Source organism: Ochlerotatus camptorhynchus, unplaced genomic scaffold, assembly GCF_037179485.1.
Source record: "Ochlerotatus camptorhynchus isolate MF236.1 unplaced genomic scaffold, CSIRO-AGI_Acam_v1.1 ptg000245l, whole genome shotgun sequence".
In the NCBI taxonomy this organism is placed as follows: Eukaryota; Metazoa; Arthropoda; class Insecta; order Diptera; family Culicidae; genus Ochlerotatus; species Ochlerotatus camptorhynchus.
In genome coordinates this window covers 156,892-177,438 of record NW_027040735.1, presented here as the reverse complement: position 1 = coordinate 177,438, position 20,547 = coordinate 156,892, and the positions used below count along the sequence as shown (strand labels likewise).

The window sequence follows — 20,547 nt, the reverse complement described above, 5'->3', positions numbered from 1 at the left end:
ACACGGTAGGAATCGAATATCCATTTATGATTAAGGTTTTGCCCATTTTTCAGTGGGAGTGGCAATACTCATTGATGAGTGATTTATCGTACCCATTTATTAGTAACTGTTAGCAGCTAATGATTAATTGATTTACCTATTTTAGAATTACCTATACTTCACATCAGAACCTCATTTCCTTCAATTACTACTCCGTCGCAGCACACACCTTATATGGATCGCTAACCTTTATTTAGTTTCAGCATTTTCGACATTATAATCAAAAGGTGAGTTTTAAAAGTATAATTACCATGCATATAGATAAGTTAATGTACCAGAACCTGGACGGACACGAGCCTATCCAGGGGAGGACCCGGATACGACCACCCATGTGTGTCTAGAGTATCGCACGAGCTGACGAGTGCAACGGGAAGGACAGTAGGTGTATAGACTAGGGGGTTGGTCCCTAGATAAGCCTTCTTAGCGGAAGGCACAGCCTATGCACTGAACAATTACAATTACAATTACAAAATTAATGATTTTTATCAGAAATGCACATAACATTCATGTGATCACATGAAATCTATGTGATAAATCACATACATTTCATTGGACACATAAAGTTCATGTGATTGTGTAGTGAAGTTCTCAATTATGAGGTCACATGAAAGTTATGTGAAATTGGAATGAATATTTTCCATTGAAAATATGATTTATTTTTTGAGTTTAGGAGATGAAGAAGAATTTTGTCTTTTTCACATTTGAATAATGTGGTTTCCCATTTGCAACCCTACACACTCAGCTAAGTTTTGCTTGTTCGGTAATTTATTACTCAAAATATTCGGTGAACGAAGAACATTACAGATTTTTCGGTAAGCAGAATTAATTTTACCAATTTTCCGTAAAATTTGAACGAATTTCCGGTAATCCGATTATAAAATTAGCGAACTCAGTGAAAAAATTACAGTACAAACTGTAAAATGAGACAAACACCGAATTCGGTGAAAAACTACCGAACGTGTACCGTAAATTTCAAATCAGTTTACCGAACTCTTGTAATTTCTGACTATCAAATCCTGAGATGCCTTTGTTTAAAATTTAATAGTGAAAAGTGCGACAGTGTATGGCACAAGTGTTAATGTGTTTCCTTTGTTTCACTTTGATTCGCGTGTAAAGGGCCATAGAAAGTTCGTTTACAAATGCTTTTGTGCCGTTATCAAATGTTATGCCTGGTTTTTTGTTGGCACTGTACTTTGATGGCTTGTTTTGCAAGTGTCGGAAGCAAAAGCAGCCGATTATCACAGAAAATGCGTCGACTACGGTGATCGCTTAAAACACTGTTCCAACCACTTGAACTTTGCCATGGAACATTGGGGAAATGTCGGCTTCGGCAATACCTTTACCAATTACAGTCTGCGGGATGAATGAAATCGTAGAGCAGGCTTGCCCAATATGTCTAAAATTGCTTTTTCAAATGGCTGTATCTATGTTTGGTGAACATGCTTCAAGCTACATTTTGTTCTTATTGATTACTACCCGCATATAAAATAACCATAAGTGTCAAGTCTATTATAGACTGGATATAGATACGTTATACATAGTCGCACGATCTGTGAGTGATATCATTTGTGTATGGTACCCGTTTATAAGCGTGATAACACATAATAAATAAGATTGTTGCGTTGTTTGAATCTAGGTTTGGATTGCAAAATGTATTTTCGCTATTCTCTTCTTGTATGGTTATTTTACAATTTTTGTGCAGTTAAAATGCGTTTAATTATCAACAGTCCAGCTAGGTATTATTACTTGTACAGCATTAAATATAATTGCAATCCAGGTTGCAATCTATGCCAAGACCCAAAGATGTTGTAAACAGGGTAAACACTATCATATTTCGAGGTATTTAAGTTGTTCCAGATTGTTTTAAGGTGATACGATCCACAAATCATCGGCTTACAATGCCATTTTTCTAGGGAGTAGATATCGGAAAATATTGCGATTTCAGGTATGAAATTTGCATTTGCGACGGAGCAAACATGGGGACCCTTTAAAAAATACAATAAACGAATAATAACCCAAATGATTGAAATATTCCACAAATGGTTTGAATGATACCCCGAACCCGTCGTTAAGCAAAATAATAATACAAATATTATTAGGGAAAGCACTTTGGTATGTTTTCTGGTAATTATCCTCCATAAAATGCGAAGTGGTATCAGCATCAAGGGCTTCCAAATCGTGTTCCCTTAACAATGAAATGTGTTCGTGACCAATCATAAAATCCAAATCCGATTTTTGACGGAATTTTCTTTACAGGTGAAATGGCTCTAATGTTGGCCTATGGATCTAAGATTGGGCCCATCGTTAAAAATCTGCTATTTAGCTATTTTATCTAGATGAACGCGTCAATGGGACCGTACTAATGGATATTTTTGGTTGCTATTGAAAATTTAGTCGATTGCTGAATTTATGTATGGGCCCAAATAAGGGACTTTAGGCCGACATTACATCCATTTCCCCCACTCAAATAAATTTCAAACGGGTAGTTTACAATTCTAATGTGCAGTGCAATCAACAGTGAAACCCACGTCGGCTTAAAATGATGTTAATAATGTATTAGAAAATTCGCTAAGCCGGGCTTACGGTAGCGAAAGCCTGAAATGGCTAAGCTAACGTGAAGAAATTACATTTTTAAGCGAGTCTTAAAAGTGTCGTTTAAATTTAAGTGAGGCTTAGCGTAAATCAGGTTTACCGAGTTATTGATAGATCAACACTGGGCCTTATTACGGGTGTCACTTCACGGTGAAAACGAAGTGAAGTGACCAGTTGTCACTCACGGTGAAGTGATTGCCGTGTAAATCAAATGGGAATCACTTCACCGTGAGTGATAAGTTGTCACTTCACCGTGAAGTGACATCGGTAATAAGGGCCACTATCAAATTTCGAGGTATTTAAGTTGTTCCAGATTGTTTTAAGGTGATACGATCCACAAATCATCGGCTTGCAATGTCACTTCGAGTTTTCTAGGGAGTAGATCTCGGAAAATATTGCGATTTTAGGTATGACATTTGCATTTGTGACGGAGCAAACAAGCGGAGTTGGTGAAGAAAACGGCCCTTATAGCCTGTTTACATATGTTCTGGTTCATAATGCTGATTAACCAAAATTGGTGTAATCCGATTAAAGTGGTCAAGTCAGAAATGTGTCAATGTTAATCAGCACCGAACAACTGTTTACATCATGCTTATAACCATGGGTTTACAAACGACAGCATGTAAACAACCCGTTAGTAAAAAACCACTGTAAAGGATACATTTATTCATACAGCATACAGGCTGCCAAGCGTGGAAAACTGGATAGATGGCTGGATGTATCACACAAAAAACGGTTGTACAATTTTCATATTTTGCTAAGTTTTTATGTAATTTTCTTAATAATTTTGATAATTATTAAGCTATCTCAGTGCTTGTTTTACATAAAAATGAAGGTTATGAGATGTGAAATATGTGTTTGATTTGATTGTAGTCTACGAAAAAGCTCTATAATAACATACTAACCAATGTCATCCGAAATGACTTCAACTTTTTGGACCGGTTTGCTAGGTGTATCTAAACTACAAGTATCGTTACTTTTCACATGGGTACTCCATGATCCATCCTTGTGTAGTTGAATCTCATTATCCTCACCGGAGAGTTTGTTGGATGCAAGAACTTCTTGGAAATAGCTATGAAAATAAGGCACACATGAGCAAAGTGTGTTGTTTAAGACGATCAAGGTGTCAGCATACCCGTCGATTACAAGATTATCATAGATAGCCGGCTTATCGCATACCGGGCAATTCCAGGTTGGTTTGCGCTCGTTCATCTGTAGGTAGAGTGACGCATCGAAGCACTGCAAGTGCGAACAAGTCGAAGATCTATGGAAAAGAGTAGGTTCCACACTTTATTCATGCATGGCACATAAATGCGTAAGAATCGACTTACCGGCAAGGTGTTGCCATTCGCATCTTTCCAAGCGGGCAAACCAAAGAAACTTTTAACATGGTTGTGGCAATCTCACAGTCGGCATCTTCATTCAATTTTTCTTTGACTGTTATTGCATAGTAATTTAATTTATTGATGAAACAAATTAATACCTGATACCGCTATACGTAGATGCAATTTTATGTTTACTTACTTAAAGCGCGTGTGTAGTCTGCCGATTTTACACCCTTTGTCTTCATACGCTGAAGGAGCTGAGATGATGTCAGCTTACGTACAAGGTAGCAAGCTGCAGCATAACCTCGATTGTACTCCGTGCACCAAGAAACGGCAATGTGATTCGCCACCAGCGGAGAGAGCTTAACATTTGGTGTAATATTTACGGGCCGAGGAGGACGTTTCGGTTCCACACCGGGCTTGTTTGTTGGAATTGGGTTCTAAAACAAAACAAACTTGTCGACATTGCAAATGTCTACAATAACATACTCATACTTACAGGAAGTGGACATAGCTTGTTGTTTACTTTTACCACAATGTTAGGAGGAAAATAATCTTCCTGTTCGCAAGATGTCTCCAACAGACAAAACCGCAACTGGACTTGTATAGTATGTTCGATTTTATTTGCATTTCGAATATCTCTGTTAGTCGCAATATCAGTTGCTTGTTGAGGAGTTAAATGGAAGAAGAATGAACCTTCTTGTATGCGCTGTGTGGTATTACTGGGAACCAATGTTGCTGGTTTCAATAATGTAGCAAGCACATCGAAGAATGCCAGCTTTTTTAATTTGACATCAGGATGTATTGGATACCCTGGATTGGGGGTCGTTTCAGGATATGGAATGGGAACAATTCCGTTGGCATGAACCTGCCCACTACGGTTGTCGTTCTGTACGGTGTTTGCATACTGCTGCTGATACATGCTGGGTGTCACGCGTGCGATGACTGGTGGTTCAGGAGGAAGAATAGGAAGTTGTATTGGTTGAGTGGTTATTGCCGATGGGGCTTCTGCAGCAGTTTTTAAGGCTTCTGCCTCTGCTTGGCTGAAAATTATCGAATAATTATGGAGATATTCTAGAAGCTTTAATATGAAGTCATACGCTTTTTTGTGTAGATCACGAACTTTGTACTTTAAAGCTGATATATTTTGACGAACTAGTGTCAATACACGTTCAATGAGTTCACTTTTGCGGCCACTTCGGCTAATATTATTGTCGCCGAGTAGTTGTTGCAGATCAGATACACGAAGCTGATGTACTATGTCCTATAAAAAAAAAGTATATTTAAAACCAACAACAGTTATTATTATTATTATTATTATTATTATTATTGTGTTATTTCATTGATTTTGCAGAGAGCTTAACTTAACAATATAGGGGAAATGTATGTAATGTCGGCCTAAGTGTCCCTAATTTGTGCCCATACATAAATTCAGCAATCGATTGAATTTTCAATAGCGACCAAAAATATCCATTAGTACCGTCCCAATGACGCGTTCATCTCGATACAATTGATAAATAGCAGATTTTTAGCGATGGGCCCAATCTTAGATTCATAGGCCAACATTAGAGCCATTTCCCCTATATCAGCAATTACATAGGGAGTATTTCGTGAAAATTCGTATAGTTCGTCCTTATCAAAAAATACTTGACTCGTATTTTTTTTTATTCCGCCATTACTATTTCCGTGTTAGGGTGGTCCAAAAATTCAATTTTTTTTTTCAAAAATGCAGCTGGATCGATTATTGTGGTTGACCCCTCAAATAAAAGATTTTTTTAATGTTTTAAGGAAAATTACAACACTCAGAAGTATTAGATTTTGTATGAAATAAATACGTCACAAATGCTTATTCTTCACTGCGAGGGTTTCAACAACTTCTTATTTTAATATTTTTAATTAAAAAGCGATTTCGGAGGAGACGTTTCGGAGATACAATTTTTTAAATAAAAAATCATTGTTCCGCTATATATAAGGACTGTGTTCATTAATAAAAGTAGACTCCTGTTTCTCAAACGAAAATATTTATTTTCGAACAAATTCATAAGTTTACTTTATATAAATGAAAATCAACACACATATAACCGATTTCACGTGAGTTTGAATGTTTACTTCTTATTTCTGAAGAACGCTAGGACTTTTTTCTTGATACCGCCCATTAGATTCTGCCCAGTATCTTTCGATAGGACGCAGTTAAGGGCAGTTTGGGGGATTTTGGAATTTTACGACAAAGTCGACTTTTTCCTTCTTGAGCATCTCCAACGTAGCAGAAGCATAGTGAGCAGATGCCAGATCCGGCCAAAACAATGGAGGATCCGTATGCTTTCGGTAGATGTGTAGAAGCCGTTTTTTGATGTCGAGGGGCGATCAATTTCATAAATCAGCTGAATTGTAAATATACACTTCGGAAAATACACAAAAAAAATACGTATATGCGTACACGCTGTAACTAAAATACCCATTTCAGAATGCCTGGTAATTCACGACCACTTCGAGGTCACTTTTACGTACAATAAGCCTCGCATGCAGCGTTGGAAAATATCGCGATATTTCACGAAGTTCACCAAGGGTGAACTTTTCCAACACTGCTCACATGTTCGCTCTACCTTTATCAAATGGATAATGGTATCATAAACACACTTTCAGATTAAAAAAAAAAATATTATTTCCAAATCTGGCACGTAGGGTTTTTGATCTAATTTCCGTCCTACTAAGCACAACCCGCGATTTACCTCTCTTTTTTGAATGAGTTTAAACAAAAAATGGAATATTTCTGTCAAAGCTGACTTCTAAATTTATTCATCTTTCCATACGTACCGTTGAGATATTGTTTAAAATCACTGCTTCTTGATTCTAAATTCGTTCTACGAGTTTCAATTCCATCCTAACGCATTGAAACGCCATTAGAGTTTCTTCGTCCTACGGATAAACGTAGAAAAAGGGGATTCGATAGGAGGGCTTCTTTTGTTTTGACAACAATGAGCGTAAATATTCATACAATGCGCTCTAACAGGATTTATGTAGTAGCTAATGAACTTACGCATCAGAAAAAAAACTATTATTGATGTGTGCATGGTGAAACCATTGATATTATTGATCTTTTCTGATCGATAGAACGGAAATGGGCGATTAGGACGAAGTAGTGCTCTACCCTATATGGTTTTGAAATTTGTTTAGTCATCGGATGAGACTTCAATGTTTGGGCTGTGGAGTGGGGAAGCAGATGTTCCAATGCAAGAGGACACAGGCTGCTGGATGCTCTGGCAAAGCTTGAAGTTATGCTGCCCAACGAAGGTACTAGCAGCACTTTTCGCAGAGATGGCCGGGAATCTATTATCGACGTCACTAGGAACAAGGCACTTAGCACCCTTTTTTCCTTGCTTTGTTTTCCGTCGATCTTGTTTTCCGTGCTATCGTTATGTCTCAGAACATCCCGGCGGTGCCGACTGGGATGCAACCCAGGCCTGCTGGAGTGAGAGGTAATCACGCTTACCACTACACCACCGGCGCCACTCACTTAGCACCCTTCGCGTTAGTTGTCCAAGAGCCAGAAGACGTGTTCAGAGAGCAAGAACAGAAGCAGACAGAGAGGTACGAAGAGGAGTGTTTCAAGCGGCCAGGGCCACACTTAAACGAGCGATAAAGCAGAGCAAGTCAAACTGCTTAAAGGAGCTGATGCCAACCCCTGGGCGATGTATACCGTGTCGTGATTGCGAATATCAGAGGTCCAACGATTCTCTCTGAAAATCATCGTGGAAGGACTTTTCCCGAAGTACGACCCAACGACCTGGCCACCTACACCGTACGGAGAGGGAGAGGGAGATAACGTCGAAGTCACCAGTAGCAGTGGCGGACGGAATCCCCAATGTGGCGTTGAAAGCGGCGATCCAGGCGTCCCAGTATAAGTTCAGGATGGTACTGCAGAAATGCCTGGACGAGGGTCACTTCACTGACAGGTGGAAAATAAAGAAGATAGTGGTGTTGCTGCCGAAACCAGGAAAACCGCCGTGGGATCCAGTATCATATAGGCCTATATGCTTGCTGGATACACTCGGAAGCTCTTGGAGAGTATCATCCTAAACAGGCTAACGAAATGCACGGAGAGTCAGCACGGATCAGTGCTGATAAAAATCATTTCTTCAACACTAAAAAAGCTGAAAATGAAGGCAACCTTGAGAGATAAACCAACTACCTGCATAAATTTGAATTTTGAAATGATAACATGCTCTTGATCAAGGCAACCGCTGAGTTTCGCAGTCAGCAATTGTTTTTGTTCATTCAAAGATGCGTATTAACTATCGCCTGTTCTGTTGTCATATCAATATTCTTATTCATCTTGGTGGGGATGGTTTTGAGTATCAAATGCGAAATGATTATTTCCGTTTACACCAACATGCCGTTGTGGAACGTGTTATGTTGCTGTTTTCACTCAGGTCGATTATCTTATTGTCTTTTGCAGAATTGATGATAATATCGAGGTTTTTTTTCAGGTTGATACTCACACAAAAGTTTAACTCAGCATTGCTAGCTTGCCAATTAACAACTACTATCTCACTCAAGTATCATCCTACGGTACATGGAGAATACCGGTTATAGGGAGCTGCACCGTCGGGTTAACCTCACTTTTTTTACATCTGGCAGTGGTTTGTTCACATGTACTTAGAAAAAAAAGTAAAAAAAAACATTTAATAATATATAGATTTTTTGGAGAGGAATATCTTTCAAACGAAAATAGTCGGATATCATATCTTTTAATTCTTTTTATTTAAAATCTCAAATCCACTTGAATCGACTAACAAGCAAAGGTAAACAAACCACCACTGGATGTCAAACTGATGAATGCGGGTTCATCGCGTTAACTCGTGGCGTCAGCGTGCAGCATTCTATTAGGTTCTGCAGCGTGACGTCACGAATGAACTCAGTGTTAATTGGCTGATCCTTTTTGACATTTCAGTGGTACTGTTTACAAGCACTTAGGCTGTGAACCATTAGCCGAGTTAAATTTATCTCGTGGTTAAAAGTGACATTTCGAAAGTTATTTTCTATGTTCGAACATCCCCGTGCTGTCGATCGACCGGTTTCAGAGCCACGGTTGTCAACGTTTAACTTCTTGTCTGTCAGAAAGAACCATGCTCGGATAACTTTCCATCTGTCAAATTTTAACCAAATGTAAAAAAAAATCGCCAAATGGTTCAGAGTCTTAGTCGTTTCTTCGAAAAAAAAAAATTAAAATTTCCGAATTTTAACTTGAAAATTGTCGAGGAACAGCGCGGTGAAAGCAACAATCAATACGAAACTAACGATTTTAAATTGGCTCACCACTTTAGTAGCTTATTGGTCCCAAGCAAACGATTAACGTACCCTATTCTAGTTGAAATTCTATTACTACACTATGTTTGTTTTGATTCGCTATGAAAGTTTGACAGATAACATCAGGGGTGTGTGGATTCATGCAGAACATGCAGGGGTGAGTGAAATAGCTTGGGACTGCTTGGGACCGTTGTTCTGGTACTGAGTGAGCCAAAAATAATAATGATTTTCTTCGGGACCCAGTGGTCTTAGAGTTACCTCTATGGTGAAAGGATGTTGCTCATGGACAATGCAGAAGTGCGGTTTACATCTCACTGCAGTCTGAAAAATTATCGCCAAATCTACCCAAGAAAAAAATCGACAAGTGCACGTAAACAGTACCACTGAACTGTTATCAGATTGAGGTTAACCCCCCGACGGGGCAATACCTAATGATTGATGTGCAGTCACAAACACCAGTACACAATTACGTGTAAAACATTTAAGGGCGGTAAACTCCAACTCGGATTAACTTTTAATCCCATCCCTGTTTGGATGATCTGCAAAGTGTTTGCTTAGCAACGTGTTGATCAACTCTGATGTCGACATCAAAGGAGCTGGACAGTCTTGATCGGGATTTAATCCGAGGATAATACCAGCTTACCACCATAATGGCTGTAAGCTCCAATCGGTATTATCCTCGGATTAAATCCCGATCAAGAATGTCCGGCTGCTTTGATGTCGGCATCAGAGTTATTCAACACGATGCTATGCAAACAATTCGCAGATCTTTCAAACAGGGACGGTATTAAAAGTTAATCCGAGTTATAGCTTACCGCCATAAGTGTTTCAGTAACAAGGGGGGGGGGGCTGACTTGGTGATACAGCTTTGTCACTATAAGGGCGAGGAGATCGTGGGGGAGGGGAGGGGGTAGTGCGGTTTTAGAGCAAATTGCAGTGTGTCCATTCAAATTCCATTTTACAATTCCCGGTTTTTTCCCGGTTTAAAAAAACTCTACCTTAAACAAAAAAGGCGTTCAAAAATAACCCTACAGAGATAATGATAAAATTTTGTCAGCAGAATTCCTCTACAATATGCAGGGCTAGTAGTTAATATTTTATACAATAGTATTGACTACAATAACGAAAAAAGGTGACCAAATAGTGACTTTAAAACAATAAAAAAGTGACCAATAGTGACATTTATTGATCGGAAAGATATTAAAGATATGGATCTTATCTGTCGTTGAATGCGATTCGCTTTGACAAATATTATTAATTCCCAAACAACCATGAGCATTTTACAAGCTTTTTTTAAAATAAAATAAATTGTTGAAGCACCCTTTTTTTTTTTTTTCGTAAAATCAGTATTAATTGAATAATTAATAGGTTAATTTGAAACCTCAATTTCCTCACACAGTACTCATTTTTCTGCCACGATTTTTTGGAAACCAACCGTTGAAAATTTAAAGCCAGATCGCGAATTGGTTGAATTTGGGGATGTGAAAGATTGAACATAGAACTTTATTAGGAAATCTTGAAATTGAGAAAAAAAATGAGGATCAGAGAAAAAATTTCAACGTCTTGGACAAATTTGTCAATTTTAAGACAAGCAATTTCAAAGATCTCGAATATAGAAACTTCTATAAAACTTCAAAAATAGACAAACTTCCATATCTCTGGAATCTAGAAAATTGTTCTAAATTGTATCAATAATTATCATTATTCTGGAACGACGAAAATTTTCTCGAAATATCTCGATTTTCAAAAAAGTTGTAAGAGATATTGGACATTTTTTGTTTAATGCTGGTACTTAGAAGTTCGCGTTCTTTAATTTAAACAAATTAAGAAAACGTAAAATAATTTACGATATGTTAGAATGTAAGTTCACAGTCCGAAAAAAAATTAATGTTTCTAAATAATAGAAAAGATTTCATGATTTTAAACATAGAATTTATCTAATCTGGAATTGGAAATTTGTTGATACCGGACTTGTAGAAAATACTATTTGATGGGCTTGGAAAAGAACTTCTGAAAAAAAGAAGATTCTACTTCATGATTTTTCGATGGTTGCCGATATTAAAGCTTCCGGCCTTCAAAGATTTATCGAAATTCAGGTCTTTGAAAAAATCTCTAGCGCTTGGAAAGTTTCCTAGACCATTTTTCAACATATTAAGCTTGGAAAACTTTCAAGACGACGAAGAGATAACGGAACTAGTGTTTATTATTTTCAAAACCTCAGAAAATTTGTGATATCTCGAGATTATAGACAATGGAAAAAATTTCAAAACCTGTTTTTTTTAGGATTTTTTCAGTTGTCTAAACCTAGTTTCCCAGTTTAATTGAAACAGTTAAATATGGTAAAATACCCCAAGTACCATCACAAGTTTTATCGCATGATAAAACCGAAATCCTTACTTGAAGCATATTTTATTATTTCGCTTAACTGTTGACCATAAATAATACAGTATGTAATATGTAGTAAGGTCAAAATATGTTATTCTCAATTGTGGATTGGAATTGAGAAGAGAAATGCAAGGAAATTCAAATTATTATTTTTGAAATAGTCTTATTGTTATTGCTCAGTTCACACCCTGGCAGGCTACTGCCTACCGATCTGCACTAAAGCCAGGCATGAACCTACGGAAATTTAGTCGTGGCCTATGCTAGACCGTATAGCATAACGAATTTCCTTTCACTAGCAGGCTTTTTGGTCCCACTAGCGTCCGATTAGGGGATAGTAAGAGATTAAACGAATAAAGAAGAGAGATAGAGGATGTTGTTGTTTTGCTGAAAAAAAAACACGTTGGCTTGTTGTGCAACATCAAATTTGTTCGCTTTCATTCCGTTCCAAGGGGCAACGTCCATCGTCGTCGTACTCAAATACCTGGGAACATCCAGAGGTGCACAGGGCCAACGTGAAAGACTTCCATTCTGGGCAGCTGCTTGACCTGGGCCCAAGTCAAATTCCTATCGGCTTGCTTAATTTACTTGTTGACGCTCCGTCGCCTTAGTATTTGCCTTTGCTGCGATGTTCTGGCGGATTTAATTCATAATCAAATGCTTGCCTGCAGACTTCGTTTCTATTGCTATCGGCTTCTGATGACATTTACATCTGAGATCTATTTGTGAGGCCACCAGCCACAAGTTATATACCGCAGGCAGCGGTTGATGAGACCTGCAACTTTTGAGTGTTCTCCAATGATGCTGCACAGATTCCACGTTTTAATCAAAGTTTCGAATTTTGGTACGTTGACCAAAATGATTTGATCTCCGCTTTTGTGTAAATTTCATATTGTCACCGACCTTATTACCATCACCTTAGTGTGTGACATTAGGTGTACGCTCCTCTGTGTTTTCGTTACCAATGCAGTTAATTTGACACGTTTGTTGCATTCCCTTATGTCTCAATATTATTCTTGCTGAACCACCGTCAAACCCACTATCCAGAGGCAGCGAGCCACCTTAACACCTGAAATTATACAAAAACAAATCAAACATTAGCACCAACCCCCCCCCCCCCCCCCTTCCTCGATTGCAACAGCTCCAAGCCATGCAACAGGATCATTTCGTGCCCCATGACAACTTGATCAAGTTGCTTAAAGGTTCATTGTTTTGGCGCCAGCCGGAAGAGACTTGGTCCTGTACCAAATGCTTTCCTTGTCTCCATTCCGCTCAGCTACTCGCAATTGATTGTGATATAGTGGGCGGAATATTACAATCAGTCTTGTAAGCGGTCACGGTAGTTGACACATTTTCTGTGATAATTGACTGCCTTTGCCTCCGACACTTGCAAAACAAGCTATCATAGTACAGTACCAAACTAAAATGTCGTATGACAGGCTCTTTTATACGACACTGTCGCCGAAGACCGTCACGAATGTATGTATTTTGTTTTTTCTCATAATAAGAGCTGCTGATGGTGTGCTTGTGTGAATTCTGAAAATAGCAAGCAATGATGTCCTAGTAATAATATTTCTGATCAAAAATGGTTTGATTTACACCAAATTGAGGAATTACAACGAAATCACACATGTCATATGATAGCTATTTTGATAATTTTCTTTTAGCTCGAATGTTATTCTACCACTCGTGTTGTGTGAGAGAGACGACGGTAGAGCATGAGTGTTCGAATACAAACAGACTGTCGCGCACGACAACGAAGCGAGTGTAGTAAAAAACGTCAACTGTTTCAACCCCTGATTACAATGTGAGACAATTCAATGCAGACGTCTTCCAAATTTGGCTGATCGTCAGGTAATCAGTGGGTTACCACCTGGCACCTCTTAGCAAGCACTATGCTACGAAGCGGACAGGAAGTTTCAATGAACAACCTCCCCCCATTATGATTTTTGAAATAATCTTGAAAGAATATTTACAGGATTCCACGAAGATGATTTAAGAATGCTTATTTCAAGGAAAGTATTTTCTTTATTTATAGTAATTTTCACACTCTCGGATTATTCGTGCTTTATCCGGGTGAGATTTTAACTCATGATTTTAGAGTGAGAGGTATGGATTCAGATCTTTATGTTTTACAGACTAACCTCGGTATTCAAAGATGTCCTAATCTAGGTATCTGGTTAACACAAAGTGCAGAAATTAATGTTTAATTTATCTCTATGTCCGGTATCGAACATTTGCATACCAAGCATGATCGGAGTTTGCAAGGATTTTGAGACGGCATGAATCTGCTTCTCTAACTTGAAGTAGCTTCGTAACATGATATGTCTCACAGAATTCAAGCAATGACACCATATGCATTCCAATGACACCATATGCATTCCAATGACACCATATGAAATTCTATAAATTTAGCTATCTTAGTAGAAACAACGACAAAATCACCGCTTGATTCGGGCGCGAACAGATTGCGAGTGAGAGAAACGAATAATATGAAAGTTATAAGCAAGAGAATGTAATGATGTATGTGCTATAAAATTGATTGATTCCAAGTAATATTACAAGTTTAAAGATTTAAAAGATTCCTCAAGACCAAATTATGGCCTACAAGACTAATATAAAATCAAAATTGTTACTTGGGATGAGTATATATGATCTTTCCCGGTGCAATTTGGGTTTTCCCAGATTTTTCCCGGTAAATCCGAATTCCCGGTTCCAACATGGGTAAAATCCAACCAATTACCGGCCACCCGTGGCGCTGTTGTCGTAGCGGTGATAAAAATGTAAACATCTGTCAAACGTGACTCACATCAGAATTTTCACTTTTTAAATTTAAAATTTGTCTTGTCTTGGTACGTTTTTGGTGGTCAAAAAGCTTGTAGAATTGTAGGAAAAGTGTCCTTCTTCAAAGTGACAAATGATTTCAATGATTATCACTGCTTGCAATCTGGAAAATAGTTGAGTTTTTAGACAACGTAAACACAAGCTCCACCGCTTAACATTCTCATTGTTGTTGCAGGATCGTTGCATTATCCCGGGATGCAACGAGAACAAATTTCAACTTTTTCGAGTTCCGAATTCGGGGAGCAACACATTCGTGCAGTGGAGAAAGGTTGCACCTGTTTACGGATCAGAAGAATATAAGTTCCAAAGTTTGTTGTCGGGGGGGTAATTTGAGATTAATTTCATGTGGCCGCTCCCCGGGATGGGAACTTTGCAGAACAAATCCATTCCCCTCAATTCTTGCTTTGCTGCTGATCCACTGGTGTAGCCCAGGCACACAATATCATCCAGTATATCCAGCAGACTGACTTGGACGTCGATTTCAATCATACAAAATATAACCTATGTAAATAATATCGATGCATCAAAAAACGCATTTTCATTATCTTTCAATGACATTGCAATGAAAATTAACGTAACATTACATTATTCGACAAATTTCCTACATGTATCATCCATAGTAATGCTCGTACCTCACTATTTTGAACCCTTTTTTAATAATTTATCACTGAAACTCTGGAATTTAAACCGGCTGCCATAAATTTATCACCATCGACTAGTACTATTTCCCGCCACTAGTGACGCATAAATTTCACTTGGCTTCTACTATTACCTCAATAGAGATTTTCACGTCCGGTTGTATTGGTGCGATATGTGAGAGATTAGTGACGTTTAACGCACGCACACTAGCGGGTGCACCGCCGTGTAAAGTTGTTTATTATTTTCCTCTGGCTAACCTAAAAAATGTATGAAATTAAATCTGCCAAAATGAGTTTGACATCGATTTGTTATGTATTTTCCTCGGATTTTCACTAACACGTTCTCACATATCGCACCAATACAACCGGACGTGAAAATCTCTATTGCAGAGGCGAGATGTCTTGTCAAATCGGCCTACTGATCATCCATCAATGAGATGTAAATAGGTAAGGCCCACTGAATTTGTCGTCTCTTTCGTTCTCCCGCTGGTTAAATGGTTGAAAGAGAGTGACGTCAAACTCTGCCACCCATTTCAACAGACGGAGAATAAAAGAGACGACAAATTCACTGGGCCTTATCTGTTTACAATCATGGATTTTTCATATAAGGCGTAACATTTGATAGCGGCACAAAAGCTTTTGTAAACAAAAGTTGTAAGGCCCTTTACACGCGGACCGAAGTACGCCAACGCAAACCAATACAATTATCGGAAAGGGGAAAATTTCCCCCACCCGATGATATTGTTGGTTTACGTGGGCGTTCTTTTTAGTAAAATTTAAAAGTATCCAAAGTGTTGATTTCAAACAAATATTGAGGAGGAATCCCATATAATTTTCTTGAAGTTCTGTTCTGAGTTCTGAGCAGAATTCGAGAATTATTCTTACATGAAGTCCTTAGAAATTGCTAGATGAATTTGAAGGGATGTCTGTGGAGAAGAACGCCAGTTCTAAATTAAATTATTTGATAATTTTAGAAGATTTCAAAAGTAGTGAAAAAAAATTAAAGAAAATTCCTACGTGATTCTGACGAGATTTGCATGAGGATCGTGAGATAAATAGCAGATGAATTTTAAGAATTCCAAGAGAATTATGATGAGAATTCAACAAGAACCAGAGTTCTAATAGTGTTCTGGGGATAATAAGTATCAACTCTAGTGCGAAAGATTCATCACAGAGCTCCAAAAAAATCGATTGCAAAAAAAAAATTAGAATGAAACCCGCATAAACGCAAACCATCACTTGACCTTACCGATAATGGTTATAAATTGTTTATAATCCCTCCTAAACTTTAACTGAAATGGTTTTGGAACCTTACATGAACGTTTGTGTGATAAAGTTTTAACCTTATGTATTATGGTTTTTAGGAAGCGGACCTTACAAATAATGGGTTTTTAAGAACCATTACCATTTCAAATTCTTGTTTTCTCCATACATTTTCGGAAAGAGAACTATATTAGAACGTTTTTACTTATGGTTTGAGAACATTAATGATTATGGTTATGGTAGTCAGTAAGGTCCATTAATCGTTTTGTATTATCGCTCAACTTTACGTGCAATTATACCCCCTCGGAGGAGAACCAGCCTCAGGCAGGCCTCAGAACAGTAAATAGAGCAAGACATTCATTTGGTAGACAATCGCTCTGTTTTACTGGTTTATTCTGCAATTTTGATGCAAAAATTTGTTCCTATGGTACGGTCAGGCATGGGAAGCCATTTACATTCATTACGTGCATTCATTTAAATTCATTTGCCTCTAACTTTTTCCATCAACAGAATTCCGTAAAATAATGTATGAAGCATTTGTAGATTTCGATATAAGCTAAAACTTTTGAGAAAAACTCAAATCTGTACCTTTTATGCATGATGAACCAGAGCGAACAGAACCCACCATTGTTTTTCAGTGATTCTAAATTACATTCATTGAAAAATAATAACAGATTCTACAGATTTGAGTTTTCACAAAAGTTTTAGTTTATATCAAAATCTACAAAAGCTTCATACATCATTTTGTGGAATTCTGTTGATGGAAAAAGTTAGAGGCAAATGAATGTAAATGAATGCACGAAATCAATGAAAATGATTTGCCGTGCCTGGGGTATGGTAAATTTATTTTTCTCGGTCCTCTCGTCGAATTACCGGGTTTTTTCCGGTTTCTTTTCAAATTCCCGGATATTTCCCGGTATTCCCGGTTCGCTATTGACCAATGCACGGAATGAAATGCACGAACAAATTTGACGTATAACAGTTCAGTGGTACTGTTTACGTGGTCTTAGTTGATTTTTTCTTGGGTAGATTATCTTGATAATTTTTTAGACTGCAGTGAGATGTAAACCATATATCTGCATTGTCCACGAGCAACATCCTTTAACCTAAATTTCGATTCCTCGACAATTTGCAAATTAAAATTCGGAAACTTTAGAATATTTTTTTTTTCGAAAAAAACGACTAAGAGCTTGTACACAGTACCAGTGAACTGTCAAAAAAGTTCAGCAGATTAACACTGAGTTCATTCGTGACGTCACGCTGCAGAACCTAATTAGGTTCTGCAGCGTGACGTCACGAATGAACTCAGTGTTAATCGGCTGAACCTTTTTGACAGTTCAGTGGTACTGTTTACAAGCACTTAGTCGTTTTTTCGAAAAAAAAAATTCTAAAATTTCCGAATTTTAACTTGAAAATTGTCGAGGAACAGCGCATTGCAAGGATGTTGCTCGTGAACATTGCAGAAATGTGGTTTACATCTCACTGCAGTCTGAAAAATTATCGAGAAAATCCACCCAAGAAAAAATCGGCTAAGTCCACGTAAACAGTACCACTAAACTGTCATCAGATTGAGGTTAACCCCGACGGTGCAAAACCTAATTAGGTTCTGCAGCGTGACGTCACGAATGAACTCAGTGTTAATCGGTTGAACCTTTTTGACAGTTCAGTGGTACTGTTTACAAGCACTTAGTCGTTTTTTCGAAAAAAAAATTCTAAAATTTCCGAATTTTAACTTGAAAATTGTCGAGGAACAGCGCATTGCAAGGATGTTGCTCGTGAACATTGCAGAAATGTGGTTTACATCTCACTGCAGTCTGAAAAATTATCGAGAAAATCCACCCAAGAAAAAATCGGCTAAGTCCACGTAAACAGTACCACTAAACTGTCATCAGATTGAGGTTAACCCCGACGGTGCAAAACCTTATTAGGTTCTGCAGCGTGACGTCACGAATGAATTCAGTGTTAATCGGCTGAACCTTTTTGACAGTTCAGTGGTACTGTTTACAAGCACTTAATCGTTTTTTCGAAAAAACAAATTCTAAAATTTCCGAATTTTAACTTGAAAATTGTCGAGGAACAGCGCGGTGAAAGGATGTTGCTCGTGGACAATGCAGAAGTGTGGTTTATATCTCACTGCAGTCTGAAAATTTATCGAGAAAATCTACCCAAGAAAAAAACGACTAAGTCCACGTAAACAGAACCACTGAACTGTCATCAGATTGAGGTTAACCCCGACGGTGCAAAACCTAATTAGGTTCTGCAGCGTGACGTCACAAATGAACTCAGTGTTAAACGGCTGAACCTTTTTGACAGTTCAGTGGTACTGTTTACAAGCACTTAGGCTCTGAACCATTTGGCGAATTATTTTAACTTTTGGTTAAAATTTGACAGATGGAAAGTTATCGATTAACCCTGCTATCCGAGCGAGGTTACTTCTGACAGACAAGAAGTTAAATTTTGACAATTGTGGCTCGAAAACCGGTCGATCGACAGCACGGGGATTTTCGAACATAGAAAATAACTTTCGAAATGTCACTTTTAACCACGAGTTAAATTTAACTCGGCAAATGGTTCACAGCCTTAGTCGTTTTTTCGAAAAAATATATTTTAAAATTTCCGAATTTTAACTTGAAAATTGTTGAGGAAATGCGTGGTGAAAGGATGTTGCTCGTGGACATTGCAAAAGTGTGGTTTACAGCTCACTGCAATCTGAAAAATGATCCAGAAAATCTACCCAAGAAAAAATCGACTAAGTCCACGTAAACAGTACCACTGAACTGCCATCAGATTGAGGTTAACCCCGACGGTGCAAAACCTAATTATGATTCACCCTAAGAGAAGAGGTGACAATACGGGAGCGAAAATTAACCACTTTTCTGTTAAACGTGAACCAGCTCCTGATTGGTCGATTTCATGTGCGTAAGATAGAGATAGAGATAGATAAAGATAGAAATAAAAGAGGAAGAAGTCAATTTTCCCCTCTTCCTCTTAGGATTCACCCTATTATGATTATGATTGATTCATAATAATTGTAGCGTCACTTTTCAAATAGACCAATCTACATTGATCAATTATCTTCATCTACTCCCTCTTTCGTTAATAACTGGGTTGTATTCATATTTTGGGCTATTTTTTTCTACATAGTCTGTTAAAAGAAAGCTTTATTAAGAGTATTGGATGAAAAGAACAGCTGAATGTGTTTTTGGAGTCGAGTTATTAACGAAATAGAGTCGATAGGGAATCGATCAATGTAGATTGGTCTATTTTAAAAGTGGTGCGAGAATTATCTTCAAGTCTGAACATAGCATTACCCGAGGGGGACGACTCTATCTACGATGCAGGAAATATTGTATTTTGCTGTGGCTAACTGCGCGTACGCTGAGTAGATAGAAAGAAGATTTATCACGATTTTACAGATTTCCTGCAAAAAGATGATGCGCGATGCAAGTAGATGCGAGAAATGAAAGAAGATTTTTCAAAGATTTATTGGGTAGTGTGAGATTTTTTGAGCATCTAGAATTGAGATTTAGATGTGTCGCCCCCCTCGGCATTACCAACAATCCGAAGCAACGAATACAATACACGGTAACCAGCGTAAACACATAAATGAGTAAGAAAAAACACACATTTTTTATATTTATATTCAGCTGTCAAAAAATGTGTAAATTTGGAGATCTTAAAATGTGTAAAAAAATACACATTTTAAGAATGTAGTACCAGTCAAAAAATGTGTATTTTTATACTCATTAATGGGTAAAAAAACTTCAAGCTTTGCTGTATCCTGTCTTGTTTACGCACGTAATTTGTATATATTTCAGTGACAGTACAACAGGAAAATGAAGGAACTACGGTCCAAGCTGGGCAGTGCAACGATGGACATACTAGAGGTATTATATATTTTTTTTTATATTTTCACAGTTAAGTTTTAGAAAAAAAAAAATCATAATCAATGTCCGGTGTCTCGCTTGCTTGCTTCATACTGATTTTTGTTTTTTCCTTGATTTGTTTTCCGTGCTGAGCACCAATGCTACTGACGCCAGGAAGGCAGCTCCCACACCTGGATCCTTCCTATCGATCCATCAACTCATGAACCGGGAACCAATGGCTTTACTTCCCTTCCGAAGGAAGGCGTGATTCTCGGCGTGATCAGAGATGTT

General features: G+C 37.9%; 1 protein-coding gene across 1 annotated transcript in view; it reads right to left on the bottom strand.

The window, feature by feature from the left end:
* Positions 1 to 2,444: 2,444 nt before the first annotated feature.
* Positions 2,445 to 20,547, bottom strand: part of Su(var)2-10 (E3 SUMO-protein ligase Su(var)2-10) — a 39,539-nt gene continuing 21,436 nt past the window's right edge. The window contains exons 2-7 of the mRNA XM_065226147.1: positions 5,057 to 5,220; positions 4,456 to 4,999; positions 4,156 to 4,396; positions 3,963 to 4,068; positions 3,767 to 3,895; positions 2,445 to 3,703 (exon numbers count right to left, since the gene is read on the bottom strand). Of these exons, the coding sequence (XP_065082219.1) occupies positions 3,532 to 3,703; positions 3,767 to 3,895; positions 3,963 to 4,068; positions 4,156 to 4,396; positions 4,456 to 4,999; positions 5,057 to 5,220 (1,356 nt within the window). The 3' untranslated portion in view covers positions 2,445 to 3,531. The remainder of the gene's footprint in view (positions 3,704 to 3,766; positions 3,896 to 3,962; positions 4,069 to 4,155; positions 4,397 to 4,455; positions 5,000 to 5,056; positions 5,221 to 20,547) is intronic.